General features: G+C 39.4%; 1 protein-coding gene across 2 annotated transcripts in view; it reads right to left on the reverse strand.

Annotated features, from left to right (window-relative positions):
- Positions 1-22890, reverse strand: part of COL9A1 (collagen type IX alpha 1 chain) — a 207954-nt gene that overhangs the window by 90164 nt on the left and 94900 nt on the right. For both annotated transcript variants that reach the window (XM_054492376.2, XM_054492375.2), the window contains 7 exons: positions 15562-15698; positions 15049-15154; positions 5754-5904; positions 3663-3711; positions 2750-2823; positions 1062-1139; positions 796-928 (listed from right to left, as the gene is read on the reverse strand). In XM_054492376.2, the coding sequence (XP_054348351.2) occupies positions 796-928; positions 1062-1139; positions 2750-2823; positions 3663-3711; positions 5754-5814 (395 nt within the window). In that variant the 5' untranslated portion in view covers positions 5815-5904; positions 15049-15154; positions 15562-15698. The remainder of the gene's footprint in view (positions 1-795; positions 929-1061; positions 1140-2749; positions 2824-3662; positions 3712-5753; positions 5905-15048; positions 15155-15561; positions 15699-22890) is intronic.

Genomic DNA, 22890 nt, shown 5'->3' on the forward strand with positions numbered 1-22890 from the left:
TATTGTTCTAATTAATCATTATTTACCTTTATAACTTAATTTCTACTGAAGTCCTAATTGTCTCATTTATCTACTAAAGGAATCTTAATTCTAGTTTTTTTACAGTGTGCTAAAGCATATAATAATTATCATAATCATAAATAAGGTATTTAGGTGATATCAAAACTAAATTGCTGAGATTCATTCATAATGATGACAGGACTCAACACTTACACACTAAAGTACCTCAGTTATAAATAAAGAGCAAAAAGCTTAGTTCCAGACAAAGAAATCAGTGAAGTGGAGGATTTGATGTTGTTGGTATTACTATCGTTGTTTCTATTATAGTTATTTTAGTTTTGCTTTGGTTTGATGTCTGCCAGGAGCCAAGCAGTGGACGTGTGGCTCTATTTCAGCACCAGGACACTTGAACAGCACCATTGTGAGTCTTCTAACCACTCTGTGGCTCCTAGTTAAATTTATGCTTACCCTCTGGCACTTTTCACAGAGGGTCCTTTCAGTCAAAACCAGACAAATTATAGAAAAACAGAAAGCAAGGTAATAAGAACATGTCCTGAATCAATGTATAATAGTCTCAGTGATGCTTTTTCCTGGAATGGAAAGTAAATTACATACTGAAAACATGAAATGCAGTATTCAGGTACTGAAGATAGGCAGGTAAATAAATTTCTTCATCTTTAAATACAACTATAATCCAAGAAACACTGATCATAAGAAAACTCTAACATTAGATAGCTATCCATTTTTAATGCATTTGAGTCAGATAATTGGATTAAAATATTTTTGATAGATTACCTAGTTGGAATCCTGAAGTCTACATTATTTCCCAACTTGTAAGCCACCTGCAATGTAGCTGATCCCACTACTCTCTGGATAGCTCTTCTAGATGCTGCTTTATCTACCTGGAACTGAGAGATCAGATCAAACCCTATAGAATGGGAATACAAAATGAAAAGTCTAAAATGAGATTGGTTTTATTTCTTTCCACAACTTTCCCCAATAAAAAAAAAAATCAGGTTTATAGAAAGCATGCATTTTCAATAGGGTACATTGCTACTCACCTGGTAAGTCATCTTGGCCAATCCTGATCTTTGGACAGAGTTCATTTCCACCATTAGAATTGGAATTGACAGGGAATCCTGCAAAAGAGATAGCATGTCATTCTACTTCATCCACTCTAACTTAAAGTATAATAATAATAAAATTAAAAATAATAATAATAATAAAAATAAAATTTAGAATCAGAAAATTGCAATTGACCACAAAAAAAAAGATTTCAGGATGTATCAATAATAATAAATATTTAAAATTCAATATTATACCAGCTTGCTTAGAGGTAAAGTGTTTGGCTTTACATCCATGCTTCTATGATTATAATCCATCCACCTGCAACTCATCCTGGAAGGGGTGGATGCAAGGCACAAAGTTGCTCTAATAATCTGGCTGGGAAAATGTTCGTTTTGAAGAGGTTAGGCATTTGTTCCTTTTGAAACCAAAGTTGAATGGTGTCCTGAATGGCACAGGGTCAGAAGTCTGTTTGGAAAATTCCTGGTGGTTTGGGCTAGAAAATGTTCCTTAAACACCACAAATTTTAGGATTCCAATGAGATTCCAGAGCCAACCTTGGTCCTGTTCAGTGGGGCTTCTGGAGAGTAGAGTTCTTAGGAATCTTTGTCAGATATAGGGGCCTGGGGAAGTCTTGAGATTCACTAATCCTAAATAAAATATAGAGGATGCATTTGATTTCATAAATTCATTCTAAGAGATCAAATAAAAGTCCCGACTAGTTTACTCCTAACATCTTAGAACTGGGAAGAGTAAAAAGAAGAAGAAAATAATCATGAGAAGGATTAAATCCTCAATTTGATAAGAAATCATAGGATGGAATTGTGTTCTTCTTACACAAATGGAAGGTCAAAGGGAAGAGAGTTTTTTCACCACCACAGAAGGCTTCTTGGAAATATCCAACCTCAGTGCCTTGCTAAGATTCATCTGACAACAGAGACTCTCTAGACTTCAGAAAAAGTATCATTCAGTTACGAAGCATGGGCCCAGCGGCGTGGCTCATGCCTGTAATCCCAGCACTTTGAGAGGCTAAGGCAGGCGGATCACCTGAGGTCGGGTGTTCAAGACCAGCCTGACCAACATGGTGAAAGCCCGTCTCTACTAAAAATATAAAAAATTAGTCAGGCATGCTGGCACATGCCTGTAGTCCCAGCTACTTGGGAGGCTGAGGCAGAAGAATCACTTGAACCTGGGAGGCAGAGGTTGCAGTGAGCCGAGATTGTGTCATTGCATTCCAGCCTAGGTGACAGAGTGAGACTTCATCTCAAAAAAACAAAAATAAAAAAAAAGCATGGCCCTAACCATAATGGTACATCATACATGCTCTTTATACTCTCTTCACCCCAAATTGTTGAGGTCCATCCATCCATCAGTCTATTTATTCATTCATCCATGTATTCACCCAACATTTACCAATCACCATCTGTACTAGGCACTGCACTGGGCACTGCAGCACACAGATTGGCCTTCCTACCAACTGTGATTACTGACAGGACTTACTTTCCATACCCAGCATTGACCATGGAAAACCAGCTACTAATGTATCCCTGTGCCCTAAAGCTGGATTGAAGAGTAAGGGTGTGAAGGACCATGGATGCCTCACTCAGTCTTCACTCAGCCACAGCCCTGCCTGAGCATTTCTGGGAATAAGTGATCTTTGAAAGTCTAGAAACTATGGCCCTTACTGGGGCGACGCTTGACAGCTGCAGATGCCCAGGGTTCCAGGAAACTGCACACAAAGAAGAAAACCGGAATTTTCCTGAAGAAGAGAGAAGAAAAGTGACTCAAACAGGAGTCCCTGCAGATGGGAACTACTTTCATATTTTCAAACCTGGTAAACCTAATTAATGTAAGGTGATCAAATCTCAGTATAGTTTTTTTTCTCTTTTTTTTTTTTTTTTTTTTTTTGAGACGGAGTCTCGCTCTGTCACCCAGGCTGGAGTGCAATGGCGTGATCTCGGCTTATTGCAACCTCCACCTCCCGGGTTCAAGCGATTCTCCTGCCTCAGCCTCCTGAGTAACTGGGATTACAGGCACATGCCACCACACCCAGTTACTTTTTCTATTTTTAGTAGAGACAGGGTTTCACCATGGTGGTCAGTCTGGTCTTGAACTCCTGACCTCGTGATTCGCCCCCCTCGGCCTCCCAAAGTGCTGGGATTATAGGCATAAGCCACCGCACCCAGCCTTCATTTTTACTTTGAAACCCTACTGAGAGATGTAAGGAACTCATGTTTCCAGACCCCACTGTCCTTGTTGTTTTATTGATCTCACCTTCTTGGTATCTACCTATCCCACTGTTTTGGTACCTATCTCTTTGTCTCTGGTTTCTTTCATCTTTGATTTCCTTCCTCTCTTTTTCTGTGGCTGTCACTTTCTCTCCCTTCCTCTGTCTGTCTTCAGTTTTTTGTGTCTGTCTTCGGTTTCTCACGCTTGCCCTCTTGTCTTACTCTTTCATCTGTCTCTCTCTCTCTCTCTGTCTCTCACCTTGAGGCTCACCTACTCTCATCTTACCCACTGCTGCAAAAATACAGACCCTTGGTTCTGAGGACCCCCAGCCCTGTCTCCCCACCACTCTTTCCAGAGTTATTGTCTTACCAGCAGGTCTTCATTTTCCCAGTTGATTTTCTTTGTTTGCCAACAGTCCCTATGAAGAAGGGGTTGGAAGGGAGTCACTGTCCCCTCATGACCCCTTCACTGTTACCCTAGGACTATGTGTTCTGGGCCCAGCCTTGGTCCCTCCTGCCCCCGGTGAGGGCTAAAAGCAAAGGGAGAGAACCAGAGGCATCTCGTGACACTTTAAACTGAAGCAAAGGAAAGGGGTGGGGAGAAGCAGCACTGTAAGCCCAGGCTTAGGGGTGTGTCCTCAAAGCTAACAAGGTTATACTGAAGGAGGGATTTACAGGGGAAAGTTTGCTGAAAAGAAAAAAATAAAATCAGGATGTGGGGAAATTCACCAGAAAGATCCAGCAAGGTGCTATAGGAACACAGTAGATGCTTTTAGATCTGCTATAGGAGTACAATGGCAGCTTTCAGAACTGCTATAGGAATACAGTGGAAGCTTTCAGAGGGCTGAGGTTCCAGTAAAAATGTGCCCACTGGGAGGCGGAGGTGTGGAAACTTGTGGGAGCCTTGGTGCCCGATCAACCTAAGTTTCAATCCCTGTTTATTCTGAAGCTTACTAGTTGTGTGTCCTTGAGAGAGTTACTTCACCTTTCTGTAACTAGATGCCCTAACTGTAAAACAGATTGAAAATGCTTACATTAAAACAATGGTTTTGAGAATTAAATGAGGTATCAAAGGCAGAGGGTCTAACACCCAATAATCATTATTTGTCATTGTCTTCATAGCTAACACTTCATTATGCGCCTCCGTCTGTTGAAAATGCTCAAAGCTTAATGCCATTTAATTCTCACAACAACATTATAAGGTAAGACTGAAGTTACCCTTATTCTCCAAATAAGAAAGTTGAGGAACCGGAAAATGAAGTAACTTTTCCAAAGTGCCATGCCTGTTACTAAATACACTTTCCCTCTCTCTACCTCATGGATGGGAATCCTGATAAAATGTAATATCAAGCCCCCTAGTTGTGTTTCTTCTTAAACTCTGAGACTACGAGAGTTGAGCAGAGGACACTGTATCTGGAAAGAAGCAACATATTATCCTCCGTTAACAAGGTGAGAGCAAATTACAAGGAGCACAAACCTAGAGAGAGACATGTTATCAGCATCGCTATCACACATGCCATGCCCTCTCTCCAGAACCTGAGCACCTAAAGAGAATTCCCAATAGCCCCCACATTACCCCCCTTCTCACCCACTCAGCATGGCCAACCTCTGGCCTTGTCTTGAGGGACATGGGTGGTTACTCCAAAAACCAAGACTCTAAAGGTCAGAAGATCCAATGATCCCAAAAATCACAGTACAAGCAAAGTAATTTTTAGGTGAATTTTTTTTTTTTTTTAAGAGACAGGGTCTCAGGTCTCGCTCTGTCCCCCAAGCTGGAGTGTAGTGGCATAATCATAGCTCGCTACAGCCTTGAACTTCTGGGCTCAGGGGATTCTCCCACCTCAGCCTCCTGAGTAACTGGGATGATAGTCATGCACCACTGCACCCGGCTTCTTGAAATTTTTAAATTTAGTTTTCTAATTGATTTAATTTGTATTTAATTACAAAACAATAGCGTTGCTTATTTTTCATTTGTTTATTTCTTTTCCAAAAAAGTCCTTTCAGCTTCTGCCTCCCCCAGCTCACTGATGAACTGTAAATCAGGCAAACTTAATATCCATGGTCTTGCCCTTTTATTTTCTACTCATAGCCCACCTGTTGGAGTCCTGTCTCTCTTTCCCAGAGGAAACCCAATTTCCTCATGCTGTTTGGGGCTTTCTACAAGTCCCTGTCATTTGCCTTCTGTCTATCAAAATTCCCATTCCCTAGTGCAGCCATCCTGGCTCTGTGACAGAACTACAAATGACCAGATCCTAGCTTATTCATTTAAGTCAGTCAGGGCTCATGTGAAAGAAGCGGTCTATTAACCTCAGAGGAGAAACTGTGCAGCTGGGGACCTTCCTGACATCCTGAAGTCACAGGAGGTAAGCCAGCCCGAGATTCACAGGGGAAAAGGCATTTCCCAAAGGGACTGTCCATTGAAGCTATTTATTTGCATGATTGATCCTCTCATATTACTTACTCTGGTAAGAAAGGAGAGAGGGATTTTTCATTATAATGAAGTGTTTGGGAAATCCTTTCATTGCTTTAGAGATCTCAATTCCGCATTTGCCCGTCTCCTTCCCACTATAGTGAATCCTCTTCAAGTAGAATTTGAAATCAAGTGAGGGTGCCTTTAATTAAAAATGAAAGGATAGAGAGAAAAATAGGTTACTTATAAGTGGTGTGGCTTTTTTCTAGCTTGACAGTTTTATTTAAGATGGTAGGAGCAAGCAAGAGCTATTTTAAGAAAGAAAGTAGGCTGGGCACAGTGGCTCACGCCTGTAATCCCAGCACTTTGGGAGGCCAAAGTGGGTAGATCACCTGAGGTCAGGAGTTCGAGACCAGCCTGGCCAACATGGCAAAACCCCGTCTCTACTAAAAATACAAAAATTAGCCAGGGCTGGTGGCATGCGCCTGTAGTCCCAGCTACTCGGGAGGCTGAGGCAGGAGAATCGTTTGAACCCAGGAGGCGGAAGTTGCAGTGAGCCAAGATCACACCACTGCACTCCAGCCTGGGTGACAGAGTGAGACTCCATCTCAATAATAATAATAATAATAAAAAGAAAGAAAGTAAATCCAGGCCAGGCAGGGTGGCTCATGCCTGTAGTCCCAGCACTTTGGGAGAACAAGGCAGGCGGATGACTTGCACTCAGGAATTGTAGACCAGCCTGGGCAACATGGTGAAACCCCATCTCTACAAAAAATACAAAAATTAGCCGGGCACAGTGGTGCACACCTCCAGTCCCAGCTACTCAGGAGGCTGAGGCAGGAGGATCTCTTGGGCCTAAGGAGCTTGAGGCTGTAGTGAGCAGTGATTGCACTACTGCGCCCCAGCCTAGGCAAGAGAGTGAGGCCCTATGTCAAAAAAAAGAAAAGAAAAAACAAAAAACAAAAAAGAAAGTTGATCCAGAGAAAACAAAGACAAATACAATATTATTTAAGGAAACTTTTTTTTCCTCCCTCCACTCCCATTTTCTGTTAATTTTGTTTCCTAACATGACATTAGAATCTCACAGACAGCAGTGCAAATGCCACACCATTCTGGTCTGGGTCAGTTGCACCCTAAGGTCATAGATGCATAAGCTTTTTCACCCTTAGCATTGTTTCCTCACCTTACCTAACAGTTTGGTTCTGAAAAACCATGTAGAAATGAAATCTGGTCAATCATGTTAGATTGTAAATGAACTAAGACAGCTTGATATTTAAAATGATCCATTTTATAAATAGAAGTGTTTTGTATAGAACAGTTATACTTTTCTTTGTACCTCCTCTCATCCCTCCCCCATATACTTTTTACAGAATGCACACACACTAATCTCCTTCTTCTTATAAATCAAGAATATTATTTACTTAAAGCTTAAATCAGGGAACATCATCACAAATAATCATCTTTCTTGATCATCTACTTTCTTTCCTTTGTTTATTCAATCATGTATTGAATAACTATATACAGTAGTATATGTGTCAAGTACGTGCTTGGAGTTGAGGTAGCAAAAAGTGTGAATAAACACAGCCTTGCCCTGAGGAAGCTGACAATCCAGCAGGGAGGACCAATATGAAAATGACCGCAATTCAGAGAGTAAGAAGGCTGTAGTGTCACTGAGAACAAGTATTAGCATAATCCAAGGGCATCGGGAAATTTTTAATACAAGAGATGGAATCTTAAAGGATACTAAGGCTACTAAGAGAGTAAGCGGGTGCAGTACATTTTAGACAGAGAAAACAGAAGATACTATAACAAAAAGGTAAAAGAGGACATTTGGGAAGCAAAGAATCCTTTCATTTGGTAAATATCTATTGGTGCCTCTTCTACCATGCTCCCTGAATGACCTTAACACCAGAGAGACAACCAGAGAAAGATCAGGTCCCTGTCCCTATGCAGCTTACACACTGGTGGGAAGAGAGGTACTAAACACATTCACAAGAATAGACAAAATAATTTCAGGTGGAAGCATTATGAAAAATATAAAAGAAGACAATGTGTTATAGAGATTGTAGAAGGTTTGGAAGCTGGTCTAGGTTGAGGGGTTAGGGAAGGCTGCTTTGAAGTCATTAATTTTGACTCAGACCAGATGAGAATAAAGAGATAAGGTTGGTGGGTAAATTGGAAAAGGGGTGGGGGACAGGAAAACTACCTGGTTTTGAGCTTGAGCAACTGAGTAGATGGTGATGTCATTTTCTGAAATCACAAGTAGGAGGACCACGAGGAAGGAGTTGGGTAAAAGATCTTGAATGACATCAAAAGAAAGCATAGACATTATTCTGGCTGTTATAGGAACTGAGAGAAGAGTTTGAGGCCAATAATGACTTTTTTGGATGTGTCTTTAGAAAGACAGTTCTGGTGTTGCTTGGAGGATGGATTGAATGGGCTTTATTACTATGTATACATATACACAACCAGAACAAAAGTTTCAGAAAGCAATAGTTATTCATATAAATGTAATATATTCTATTTTCTGTTTTATTATATTTCATTTTTGAGTGATGATAACCAAATCAGTGAGTAGATTTCAGGACCAACTGATGGGTTACAACTCATGGCTTAAAAAAACATTCGATTAGAAAAGAGTAGACACTAGAAGTGCCAAAAGATCTCTTTCCCCTCGTTTCCTGGTATGGGCACAATAGTTGGGATGCCCCATTAAACTCATAGAATAGTAGGGCAAGTTCCTTAGTTTTAACATGACTATATATTTTTTAAAACATTCTTTTGAAGTAAAGTAGCTGTAAACTGAGAGTTTTAATTAAACATACCACAACCCCCATATTTAATTAGTTCATAGGTTAAATTAAAGAAGAAGTATTTTTAAAACTAGCTTCCTAATGGTATTTAATTTTAAGCTTTATTCCATCTATCTTTACTTTAAAATAAAAGACCCAAGATGCCTAATGGCACCTACCAGTTGTGTGAGGATGCTGCAAATTAGTCACAGCTAGAGCCTGAAATTTGTCACAGAAATCTCTGGCTGAGAGGCTGATTAACAATCAGAGCTGCTAAAACTAGGACTCCCACAGTTTTACATTGGGTTCAGTTTTACTGTAAAGAAATTTCACCATAATCAAAGCTCTATTTTTAATCTTCTTATTTTGGCCCAATACTTGTAACTGTAGCCTAATCATCTATAGCCAGCAGATAGAGACCCACGGTGATGGCCATTTTTCTCTGAAATCACTCACAAACAAATGTGTTCTCACCATAGAACATTAATACAAAAACAGGTTATTTAATGTAAAATTCCTCCACTCCTAAGCTTTTCAGCATATTACTTTTGCTCTCTCTAAAGTATGAGCATTTCCATCTCCCCAAGGAGGAGAGAAATCAATTCCCCTCCATGGCACCGTGCTTCCAGGAGCTATTGATGCATTTGCTGCCTTGTGAGTCTTCGGTCTACAGCAGCTGATTCATGTCTTAAGCCTCTTTTGCTCCCTTCAATAAAACACACATATTGGCCCATCAGTATGTTTCTTCACCTACTGTAAAGCCTTCAATCTTGTCTCATCAATAATACCTTCCCTTTCATGATGCTGTATGGTTTTTCAAGACCGTTTCTTACCACAATTTCACAGCTTGTTAAAAACATACTACTGGGCACTACCCCCAGAGGTTCTGGTTCAGGATATTGAAGATCGGTCTGATAATTTGCATTTCTAGCAGGCTCCCAGGTGATGCTGATCTCCTGCTGATCCACTGAGAAGCGCTGCTCATATAGGTCATGTTTTCAACACCATTAGGCTACCTCTCCTTTCTTACAATTGGCGTTGACTTGTAGACTGTAAGTGTATGAGTATTTGCTGAATAAAATTCTAAAATAATTATCAGTTGAACCCATAACTCCTACTAAGAACTTTTGAGCTCATGAAAGGAAATTTTACTGATTTCCTTACTAGACATTAATTAAGGAAATTTACATGGCAGAATGAAGTATAGAAACCTAAGCCTTCTCTTCCGCACTACTGTCCTTTAACAACCTACTACTAATAATAAAAGTGTGTACCTGAATTGCACATTAACCTTTACCAATAAAATGTAAAAAGATCATTGATTCTCAAATACCTCGTTCTCTTTTATGAAATAAACTTTAAATATACCTTGTTTTAGGTTGCATCTATGAAGTTTCATATGCATTCACTAGCTTTCACATGCTGGGAAAATGTTTTCTCTGCACTAGGTGGCAGTATAATCCTGAAATTTGAAACCTAAGCTAAGGCATCAAAGACGAATTTGATTTCCAGTCTTCAAGTAGATAACTTTGATTTTAAGAAAATATTTTATTCTTGGTTATTTTCCATATGTATAAACTGAAGTATTATAATTGACTTCTTTATAGGGTTCCTCTCAAAAAAATGTGCAAATACAATGCACCCTGAGGTTCATGAAAGCCTACTGAAGGAGAAAGACACTAAATGAAAGACTAAAATTAACTCTGCGTTCATAGATAAGCCATCCACTCTGACCTCACTAACCACCACCAATTTCAGCCTTATAACTAAACAGAGCCAAACCCAAGGTTAAGAATGTGGGCTCTGGAACCAGATTTCTTAGGTTCAAATCTCAGCTCCACCACTTTCTAGCTGGGAGACCATGGAGAGGTAATTAACCTTTCTGACTCATCTTATTTATCTGTAAAAATGAGTAATGAAAGCACCCACCTTATAGGTATATTATAAGGATTAAACTAGAGCTGAAAATAGTTCCTGGCACTCAATAAATTTTAGCTACAATTTTTCTTATAACTCACTCTCCTCTGCTTTCTTCTTAGACTCAACCCCAATCCGTCCAGTAAATGGTGGCTCGTTTAGATCTTAGAAGAGTGTGGCTGTGCTAAATACTAAAAACTATCCTAGACAATATACAACTATTCAAAAAACCCATTATAGATAGCAAGGTAAATCAATTGAAAGCCCCCTTCTCCCTTCCATATGCACATCTTTGTCTGTTTGCTACACTTTTATGATTCTTCCTCCTGTAATACTGCCCTTGATAAGTCCTTCAAGCTCTTCTCATCAATAATACCTTCCCTCTCATAATACTGTATGGTTTTTCAAGAACATTTCTCATCACAATCTCATTTGTACCTCACAACAATCCAGCAAGGCAGATGTGACTCTCCTGTTTTCCTGGTGAAGAAACAGGTGAAGAGACCTGTATGAGTTCATGGTTATATGTGACAAATCTACTAACTGACTCCTGAACAGATACAAATAAAAGGCAATTCCAGTAATCACTGGTGAACCAGTCAAACAGCTATTTACAAAACACTGCATACAGGAGGACCAATGCCTACTGATTAGTCCCCTTTTGGGGACATATGTCTATATACACACACATATATATACACACACACACACACACACACACCACATACATGTATATGTATACATATGTGTATATATACATAAATGTGTGTATACATGTATATAATTGGTTTCTTCATTTTAAAATATTATATGGAAAAGTAATATCTGTATTTGGTAACATGTATTATATTTAAAAGTAAGATATGTATTTGGTAATAAAACGGGATGACTATAGTCAATAATAATTTAATTGTACATTTTAAAATAACTAAAAGAGTACAATTGGATTGTTTGTAACACAAAGGATAAGTGCTTGAAATTATGGATACCCCATTTACTCTATGATTAGTACTTATTGTATGCATGTATCAAAATATCTCATGTACCCCATAAATATATATACCTATTACATACCCACAGAAATTATATGTTAAAGAAGTAATCTATGAACATTTTGGAAAAGTGGAAAATATAGAAATAGAAGAAAGAGAAAAAACATAGTCTCACCACCTAAAGACAACTCGCTATTAACATTGTAAGATGTTTTCTTCCAGTCCCTTTTCTACATACAAGCTGTGGTCATACTCTACACAGTTTTACAACTTCCTTAAATGCACATCCCTTAAAACATTCATGCACATGCTTTCACAAAATTTAAATGCAATCATATAGCACATACAAAAAGATAGCAAAACCCAGGTGTAAGAACTTTGCCTTGAAGTCGAGATTATAGCTTTTAATTCTAACTGCTGTAATCTTGAGAGAAAACAACCATAGAGAAAGAGACACTGAGTAACTGGGAGAGCTTCTTCCAGCAGGTCTTGGTTTTTAAAAGACATTCTTTTTCTCACCCAAAGCCATGTGGGACTATAAACTTGAAGCCAACCTCCTAACCACAAAACCACAAAGGCATGTGTAGACATTCCAGTGACACCAAAGGGCAACCACAGGGGAGTCCTGCCTCCTACCGTTTCTTAAATCCAAACATCTCTGAAACCATGACTAACTCCAGGAATAGCAGTAGCAACTGACATGGAGGCAGATGAGAAACAGCCTTTGTTCTTAAAGACTCAACTTAGAGCCACAACAAACTGAAAGGCTCTAGCATTAGCATACTTATAGTGATTCCAGAGAGTGGTCAGTCCAGGGTGGAGCAGCAGAGATGGAAAGGCAGACAGGCAGTACCAGGATGGTGACAGAGGAGGAACAGAATCACGATTCATATTATTTCAGCCTTTCCTGGCCAAGGGCCTCGCCAGGGCTCTCAGGACTTTTTCTAGAAGTGCAGTGTAAGAAGGAAATGTCAGAAACTATACTTCTTACTTTTTAATATATATATATTTTTTATGTATATCACTCATTATTTTTGCTATTTTACAGGTGAGGCAAGTAAGGTTTAAAGACATTAAATAACTTGCTAAGGGAAATTCCAAATGGCAGGCCAAAACCAAACTTTGGTTTCTCTAACATCAAAGCTGATGTTCTTCATATAATTTGTCATATTCTGAGTATACATACATGCACATGCACACACACACACACATGCACACACATACATGTGTTTAAGGACAGTCCCCGCTTCATTCTGCATCTAATTGTTCACTATTACTGTCTTTTCTTCATAAACTCTCAAGCTGGAAAACTTCAAGACTTGCTAAGAAGACTTGCCCTTGTACTAATCACCAACTTCGTGCTGCAATTGTCCAAGGGTTTACCCTACTAATGCTTTGCTAAAAGCTACAAAAAAGTAGTGCTAAAATTCTCTCATACAAAATATCTCATGGAGAGTGATCATTCCTGTTTGAGTGTCCTAGACTTTATATAAACTCTTTATTATTGACTCGATTTATAGAGCATTTGTGAATTTTTTATGTATTTCTGGTATTTTTTTTCTATATTTCCCTGAGGTTCTATCCATATGTAAATTTGTCTCAGCTTCTAAACTCTCACACATTAGGGATCTTGATTACAATCTCTCCCATGCTCCATTTATTACCTACCGCAGTCAATCATTTTGTATATTCCTAGGCAGTCAAACTTCAACCAACATCGTATTTAAAGCACAGTGCTGGCTACTAGAGGAGACTTTCAGAGCCGAATAATGTCTTCTCTGTCCTCAAGGAAGTAGGCGGGACACCCACACACCCCAAAACTATGGAACACACTTTGGCCTAAAAGGACTCCCCAAAAGAAAGTAGAACCATAAACAAAGTACTCTAGAGACAGAAAGGCAAAATGACTGATACTCTCCAGAAGGATTCAAAAGCATTTCACAGAGGAAGTAACCTTAGCTTGACCCTAAAGAATGAATCCTATTTTACAGGCAGAGAAAAGATAGAAAGTTTTACAAGGCAGTTGGAATAACGTGAGCAAAAGCTCAGAGGCTTGAAAATGTATCAAGTGTAATTAATTACATTTCAAACATAACTTAGCTTTTTTGAAAATATTTGAAATATTGCTTCAAATATTTTTTGAAAATATTGCATCAACCCAGAAGTTGAGAAAATGCATGTTATTAAACAATATTTAGTAACTAAATAATATGCCAACAATGTTTATGACTTTCTTACATTAGCCTACCTTTCATATTAATATTTTGCTACTGAAAATTAAATCAACAATTCATCTGCTACAGTGGAAAATCTGAAAGTTTGGATTTTGATTATAGAACAACACAGTTCTAGGAGAACCCTTATTTTGGCCCACAACGGATTCTCTGTTTAGAGATTCCATCAAGACATAAAGAACCCCACGTGCCCTGATGTCAATGTCAAGGGAAAAGAGGCAAGATGTCTTCATTAGGATGTAAAAAGTTATTTGCTATCACTTAAATTACAATTCTTTTTTCTGTTAATACTAGTAACAGGCTACGAAGCTTGCTGAAGTCTGGTGCTAGGAAGGGTTAATGGCATAGGCAGAGAGCAATGCTTTCATTTCCTTGGAGGAAAGCTAATGGGTAAATAAAGTTCACATTACTTTAAAAAAAAAAATAAAGATAGAGGAGAATCTTGGGTACATACTAAGTGAGGGCTTCAAGCTGCAAGAATGAGGGCATAGTGCCAAGAATGGGAGATGTGTTATGTGCAGGGAAAAGATTTGAAATAGAAGTTGCTCTGAACAGTGAAATGAGCTCTCAAGTGGAGCCAAAGGGAGACAGGGAAAAATGCAGAATGTAGCTGCAGCAACTCAAATGGAAATCAGCATGCCCATGGTGAATTTCCTAAAACCTCTTCAGTCAAGTAGAACAAAATAGTACAAAAGCAATAAAAGAATAAATGACCTAGAATTATTGGCCTTGCCAAGCATAACCTACTATGTAGCACTGGTTTCAGAAGCAGATGTAGAGAAATTGCAGCCCCACAAGGCTTCCATCACTGTAGATGTTCTTTTAAGCTTTGTTATCTGACAGGACACTGTTGAACGTGTAAAATGTTATTACAAGAATCACAGGAGTAATCAGTAGAAATCTGTCTCTCGGTACAGTATTGGGAAATGTCATTTGGCTATGGATTTGTACCATAATAAAGTTGTCCATAAACACACATCATAAACACAGGAAACAAGAAATAAATAACTTTAATGTTATATCCAGAGGCTAAATGATAGATTTTTGGTATGTTATTGTGAGTAGTTATTTGAAAAGAAAAGAAAAAAACAAGTTAGTTGACCCTTGTTGGATTATAAATAACCTTAAAAAGATCTTTTTTTTAAAGCAATTGAGGGATTTCAAAAAACCTCCAGGCTTTGCTGTGTTGCCTAAAGAGCCCTCCATGTTCATTCCTATTACTCTGTGTCCAGAATTACACTGGCTGTGAATTCAACTGTAATTTGTACAGTTGCAATTCATGTGTTACCTTTAAAAATAAACACTTTATGTGAAACCCAAGTACTACTGTTTTCTCAAATGAGAAATAGTGAAACTAATTTTAATGCAAGACTTGTCTCTCCATGTACTATAGTTCCAAAAGATCACTTACCTTCTCTCTAGCATGCTGCGTGCCCAGTGTTTCCAAGCCCTTCTCAAACAAACCCCCATCTCTTCCACAAAGCTGACCTGGTACCTCCAGCCAGATGTTCTCCGTTCTGCTCAATCATAGGAAGAAATATTTACATGAAATGACATTACATTCTGTTTTATAGGCAGAAGGATACAGTAGAGAAAGCAGGGGGCATCTAAAATCGGGAAACTTAGACTTGAGCCCTTGTTCCTTTCATTAGCCTTGTAACACTACTGAGCCTGTTTCCTTTTTTGCCCAATACAAACTTATCTTAGAGGCTCATTGTGAGACACAGTGAGTTAATCCATGCAGGAGAGCTGGATAAAGTGTAAAGTGCTCTACAAAGGTAATTGTTATTTCAGAATTAATATTTAGGGAGCATCATTATATGCAGGACACAGTTTTGAGCACTGCATAGTAATCAAAGCTGAAGAAGGCAGATTCCCAACTCTCATGGACCTTAAAATATAGTAGAGAAGTGAAAACATTTACCTTAATAATTAAAACACAGGGTATTAAATAGTAAGTGCTTTAAGCCATATCCCCAGAACTTCAAGTCAATTTGACAAATATTCATGAAACAGGCTCTTGAGATACAAAGGCAAACATGATGGGTCACTGTCACTTATCTGGGGGGAGGACAGATACACAATAGTTATGGTAATACCGGGCAGATAATGATAAACACTGTAAAGTAAATGCATACATACTGGGAATTGATTAGGTCTGGGTAGATAGACACACAGAAAGGTTTTTGTCTAGTTCAGTGGTAAAGTTTGGTGGGCGATAACAGAGCTTAACAACTGTTTCTAAAGATTGAGTTTTTACTTCCAAACAAGATAAAAAAGGACCAGATCTGACATCACATTGACCAGCTCTGTGAGGCAGGTGGATGCTGGGAAGATGTGGAGGTGACTGCGGAGATTCAGCTGAGCTGGAAAAACACTCAAGTAAGATATTAATAGTGGGTTAGGAACTTCTACAGGGCCACAGCAGAAATCAAACAGCAATAGGGTAAGAAGAGTATGGTGTAAGTAGAGGTTAAGGAACTAAGGGATAGGAAAAGATATAACAGTGGTTAAAGGAGGACAAGATTTTTTTTCTTCATTTGTTTAAAAATAATAAATTTAAAAATAACTAACACTTGTACTGTTTACTACATGCTGGGTATTGCTGGAAACATTTTACCTATATTAATTCATTTATTGCACAACCATAAGTTGTAGGTGCAATTACCCCTCAGTAGTGATGGTGAAAGTGAGATAGGGAAAGCTGACATTTATAGACTGAGAAAAAGGAGTCAGTGCAGACAGACACTGAAGACAAAAGGGAGGATGCCCTGGAACTCAAAATAGCAAGAGCTCAGGGATGAGGGGTGATTGTCATTTTCCTTTCTATACTATTCTTTGACTCCTAACTTCTTCACAATAGGAATTATCACTTTCTTTTTTGTTTTTTTTGTTTGTTTGTTTGTTTTTTTGTTTGTTTGTTTGATACAGAGTCTCACTCTATCACCCAGGCTGGAGTACAGTGGCATGATCTCGGCTCATTACAACCTCCGCCTCTCAGGTTGAAGCCATTCTCCTGTCTCAGCCTCCCGAGTAGCTGGGATTACAGGCATCTGCCACCATGCCCAGCTAATTTTTGTATTTTTAGTAGAGACGGGATTTCACCATGTTGATCAGGCTGGTTTCAAATGCCTGACCTCAAGTGATCCCCCCACCTTGGCCTCCCAAAGTGCTGGGATTACAGGCGTGAGCCACCATGCCTGGCCTGCATTATCACTTTCATAATTAGAAAACTAAACAATATTAAAATAAGAGATCACTTACTTATAGTTTATATTGTTTTTAAATTATTCTATATTTCTTCTGTGTTAAAATATGCTTTCTAATAAGAAATTAGCTCCCTGCATGTAGGGAGGGTGCCTTATTTCTTCTTCCACCCCTTCAACTGGTACCTGTTTTGTGTGTGTGTGTGTGTGTGTGTGTGTGTGTGTGTGTGTATGTATGTATGTTTTAAAGGGAACAAAATTAAGCCCAACAAAACCCAAACCCTTGTTAATATTGCTCAAAATTTAACTAACTACCCTATATTGCTGTCTTTAAAAACTTTTTATGGTCTGTTTTTAATTATTTTTTCTTCCCTCTACTTCCCCTCTCAGTATATCACATTCTGTCACCACTATTCTTGGACCTTAGAAAATAGGAAAACCCAGGGGGAGGAGCCAAGATGGCAGAATAGGAACAGCTCTGGTCTACAGCTCCCAGCGTGAGCGATGCAGAAGATGGGTGATTTCTGCATTTCCAACTGAGGTACGGGGTTCATCTCACTGGGGAGTGCCAGATAGTAGGTGTAGGACAGTGGGTGCAGCACACCGTGCATGAGCCGAAGAAGGGCGAGGCATCGCCTCGCCCAGGAAGCACAAGGGGTCAGGGAATTCCCTTTCCTAGTCAAAGAAAGCAGTGACAGATGGCACCTGGAAAATCGGGTCACTCCCACCCTAATACTGCGCTTTTCCAACGGGCTTAAAAAACGGCACACCAGGAGATTATATCACACACCTGGCTCAGAGGGTTCTACGCCCAAGGAATCTCGCTCATTGCTAGCACAGCAGTCCGAGATCAAACTGCAAAGCAGCAGCGAGGCTGGGGGAGGGGCACCTGCCATTGCCGAGTTAGTTGTTTGATTAGGTGAACAAAGCAGCCCAGAAGCTCGAACTGGGTGGAGCCCACCACAGCTCAAGGAGGCCTGCCTGCCTCTGTAGGCTCCACCTCTGGGGGCAGGGCACAGAAAAACAAAAAGACAGCAGTAACTTCTGCAGACTTAAATGTCCCTCTCTGACATCTTTGAAGAGAGTAGTGGTTCTCCCAGCACGCAGCTTGAGATCTAAGAACAGGTAGACTGCCTCCTCAAATGGGTCCCTGACCCATGAGTAGCCTAACTGGGAGGCACCCTCCAGTAGGGGCGGACTGACACCTCACATGACCGGGTACTCCTCTGAGACAAAACTTCCAGAGGAACGATCAGGCAGCAGCATCTGCGGTTCACCAATATCGGCTGTTCTGCAGCCACCACTGCTGATACCCAGGCAAACAGGGTCTGGAGTGGACCTCTAGCAGACTCCAACAGATATGCAGCTGAGGGTCCTGTTAGAAGGAAAACTAACAAACAGAAAGGACATCCACACCAAAAACCCATCTGTATGTCACCATCATCAAAGACCAAAGGTAGATAAAACCACAAAGATGGGAAAAAAACAGAGCAGAAAAACTAGAAACTCTAAAAATCAGAGTGCCTCTCCTCCTCCAAAGGAACGCAGCTCCTCACCAGCAACAGAACAAAGCAGGACAGAGAATGACTTTGACAAGTTGAGAGAAGAAGGCTTCAGATGATCAAACTACTCCGAGCTACAGGAGGAAATTCGAACCAAAGGCAAAGAAGTTAAAAGCTTTGAAAAAAAATTAAATGAATGTATAACTAGAATAACCAATGCAGAGAAGTCCTTAAAGGACCTGATGGAGCTGAAAACCAAGGCACGAGAGCTACGTGATGAATGCAGAAGGCTCAGTAGTCGATGCAATCAACTGGAAGAAAGGGTATCAGTGATGGAAGATGAAACGAATGAAATGAAGTGAGAAGAGAAGCTTAGAGAAAAAAGAATAAAAAGAAACAAACAAAGCCTCCAAGAAATATGGGACTATGTGAAAAGACCAAATCTACGTCTGACTGGTGTACCTAAAAGTGATGGGCAGAATGGAACCAAGTTGGAAAACACTCTGCAGGATATTATCCAGGAGAACTTCCCCAATCTAGCAAGGCAGGCCAACATTCAAATTCAGGAAATACAGAGAACGCCACAAAGATACTCCTCGAGAAGAGCAACTCCAAGACACATAACTGTCAGATTCACCAAAGTTGAAGTGAAGGAAAAAGTGTTAAGGGCAGCCAGAGAGAAAGGTCGGGTTACCCACAAAGGGAAGCCCATCAGGCTAACAGCGGATCTCTCAGCAGAAACTCTACAAGCCAGAAGAGAGTGGGGACCCATATTCAACATTCTTAAAGAAAAGAATTTTCAACCCAGAATCTCATATCCAGCCAAACTAAGCTTCATAAGTGAAGGAGAAATAAAATCCTTTACAGACAAGCAAATGCTGAGAGATTTTGTCACCACCAGGCCTGCCCTAAAAGAGCTCCTGAAGGAAGCACTAAACATGGAAAGGATCAACTGGTACCAGCCACTGCAAAATCATGCCAAATTGTAAAGATCATCAATGCCAGGAAGAAACTGCATCAACTAACGAGCAAAATAACCAGCTAACATCATAATGACAGGATCAAATTCACACATAACAATATTAACTTTAAATGTAAATGGACTAAATGCTCCAATTAAAAGACACAGACTGGCAAATTGGATAAAGAGTCAAGACCCATCTGTGTGCTGTATTCAGGAAACCCATCTCACGTGCAGAGACACACATAGGCTCAAAATAAAAGGATGGAGGAAGATCTACCAAGCAAATGGAAAACAAAAAAAGGCAGGGGTTGCAATCCTAGTCTCTGATAAAACAGACTTTAAACCAACAAAGATCATAAGAGACAAAGAAGGCCATTACATAATAGTAAAGGGATCAATTCAACAAGAAGAGCTAACTATCCTAAATATATATGCACCCAATACAGGAGCACCCAGATTCATAAAGCAAGTCCTGAGTGACCTACAAAGACACTTAGACTCCCACACAATAATAATGGGAGACTTTAACACCCCACTGTCAACATTAGACAGATCAACGAGACAGAAAGTTCACAAGGATACCCAGGAATTGAACTCAGCTCTGCACCAAGTGGACCTAATAGACATCTACAGAATTCTCCACCCCAAATCAACAGAATATACATTCTTTTCAGCACCACTCCACACCTACTCCAAAATTGACCACATAGTTGGAAGTAAAGCACTCTTCAGCAAATGTAAAAGAACAGAAATTATAACAAACTGTCTCTCAGACCACAGTGCAATCAAACTAGAACTCAGAATTAAGAAACTCACTCAAAACCACTCAACTACATGGAAACTGAACAACCTGCTCCTGAATGACTGACTACTGGGTACATAACCAAATGAAGGCAGAAATAAAGATGTTCTTTGAAACCAACGAGAACCAAGACACAACATACCAGAATCTCTGGGACACATTCAAAGCAGTGTGTAGAGGGAAATTTATAGCACTAAATGCCCACAAGAGAAAGCAGGAAAGATCTAAAATTGACACCCTAACATCACAATTAAAAGAACTAGAGAAGCAAGAGCAAACACATTCAAAAGCTAGCAGAAGGCAAGAAATAACTAAAATCAGAGCAGAACTGAAGGACATAGAGACACAAAAAACCCTTCAAAAAATTAATGAATCCAGGAGCTGGTTTTTTGAAAGGATCAACAAAATTGATAGACCGCTAGCAAGACTAATAAAGAAGAAAAGAGAAAAGAATCAAATAGATGCAATAAAAAATGATAAAGGGGATATCACCACTGATCCCACAGAAATACAAACTACCATCAGAGAATACCATAAACACCTCTACGCAAATAAACTAGAAAATCTAGAAGAAATGGATAAATTCCTTGACACATACATCCTCCCAAGACTAAACCTGGAAGAAGTTGAGTCTCTGAATAGACCAATAACAGGCTCTGAAATTGAGGAAATAATCAATAGCTTACCAACAAAAAACAGTCCAGGACCAGATGGATTCACAGCCGAATTCTACCAGAAGTACAAAGAGGAGCTGGTACCATTCCTTCTGAAACTATTCCAATCAATAGAAAAAGAGGGAATCCTCCCTAACTCATTTTATGAGGCCAGCATCAGCCTGACACCAAAGCCGGGCAGAGACATAACCAAAAAAGAGAATTTTAGACCAATATCCTTGATGAACATCGATGCGAAAATCCTCAATAAAATACTGGCAAACCAAATCCAGCAGCACATCAAAAACCTTATCCACCATGATCAAGTGGGCTTCATCCCTGGGATGCAAGGCTGGTTCAACATATGCAAATCAATAAATGTAATCCAACATATAAACAGAACCAAAGACAAAAACCACATGATTATCTCAGCAGATGCAGAAAAGTTCTTTGACAAAATTCAACAACCTTCATGCTAAAAACTCTCAGTAAATTAGGTATTCACCACTCCTATTCAACAAAGTGTTGGAAGTTCTGGCCAGGGCAATCAGGCAGGAGAAGGAAAAAAAGGGTATTCAATTAGGAAAAGAGGAAGTCAAATTGTCCCTGTTTGGAGATGACATGATTGTATATCTAGAAAACCCCATCGTTTCAGCCCAAAATCTCCTCAAGCTGATAAGCAACTTCAGCAAAGTCTCAGGATACAAAATCAATGTGCAAAAATCACGAGCTTTCTTATACACCAATAACAGACAAACAGAGAGCCAAATCATGAGTGAACTCCCATTCACAACTGCTTCAAAGAGAATAAAATACCTAGGAATCCAACTTAAAAGGGATGTGAAGGACCCTTCAAGGAGAACTACAAACCACTGCTCAATGAAATAAAAGAGGATACAAACAAATGGAAGAACATTCCAAGCTCATGGGTAGGAAGAATCAATATTGTGAAAATGGCCATACTGCCCAAGTTGATTTATAGATTCAGTGCCATCCCCATCAAGCTACCAATGACTTTCTTCACAGAATTGGAAAAAACTACTTTAAAGTTCATATGGAACCAAAAAAGAGCCCTCATCGCCAAGTCAATCCTAAGCCAAAAGAACAAAGCTGGAGGCATCACGCTACCTGACTTCAAACTATACTACAAGGCTACAGTAACCAAAACAGCATGGTACTGGTACAAAAACAGAGATATAGATCAATGGAACAGAACAGAGCCCTCAGAAATAATGCCACATATCTACAACTATCTGATCTTTGACAAACCTGACAAAAACAAGAAATGGGGAAAGGATTCCCTATTTAATAAATGGTGCTAGGAAAACTGGCTAGCCATATGTAGAAAGCTGAAACTGGATCCCTTCCTTACACCTTATATAAAAATTAATTCAAGATGGATTAAAGACTTAAATGTTAGACCTAAAACCATAAAAACCCTACATGAAAACCTAGGCAATATCATTCAGAACATAGGCATGGGCAAGGACTTCATGTCTAAAACACCAAAAGCAATGGCAACAAAAGCCAAAATTGACAAATGGGATCTCATTAAACTAAAGAGCTTCTGCACAGCAAAAGAACCTACCATCAGAGTGAACAGGCAACCTACAGAATGGGAGAAAATTTTTGCAATCTACTCATCTGACAAATGGCTAATATCCAGAATCTACAATGAACTCAAACAAATTTACATGAAAAAATCAAACAACCCCATCTAAAAATGGGTAAAGGACATGAACAGACACTTCTCAAAAGAGGACATTTATGCAGCCAAAAAAACACATGAAAAAATGCTCACCATCACTGGCCATCAGAGAAATGCAAATCAAAACCACAATGAGATACCATCTCACACCAGTTAGAATGGCAATCATTAAAAAGTCAAGAAACAACACGTGCTGGAGAGGATGTGGAGAAATAGGAACACTTTGACACTGTTGGTGGGACTGTAAACTAGTTCAACCCTTGTGGAAGTCAGTGTGGCGATTCCTCAGGGATCTAGAACTAGAAATACCATTTGACCCAGCCATCCCATTACTGGGTATATACCCAAAGGACTATAAATCATGCTGCTATAAAGACACATGCACACGTATGTTTATTGCGGCACTATTCACAATAGC

Source organism: Pongo pygmaeus, chromosome 5, assembly GCF_028885625.2.
Source record: "Pongo pygmaeus isolate AG05252 chromosome 5, NHGRI_mPonPyg2-v2.0_pri, whole genome shotgun sequence".
In the NCBI taxonomy this organism is placed as follows: Eukaryota; Metazoa; Chordata; class Mammalia; order Primates; family Hominidae; genus Pongo; species Pongo pygmaeus.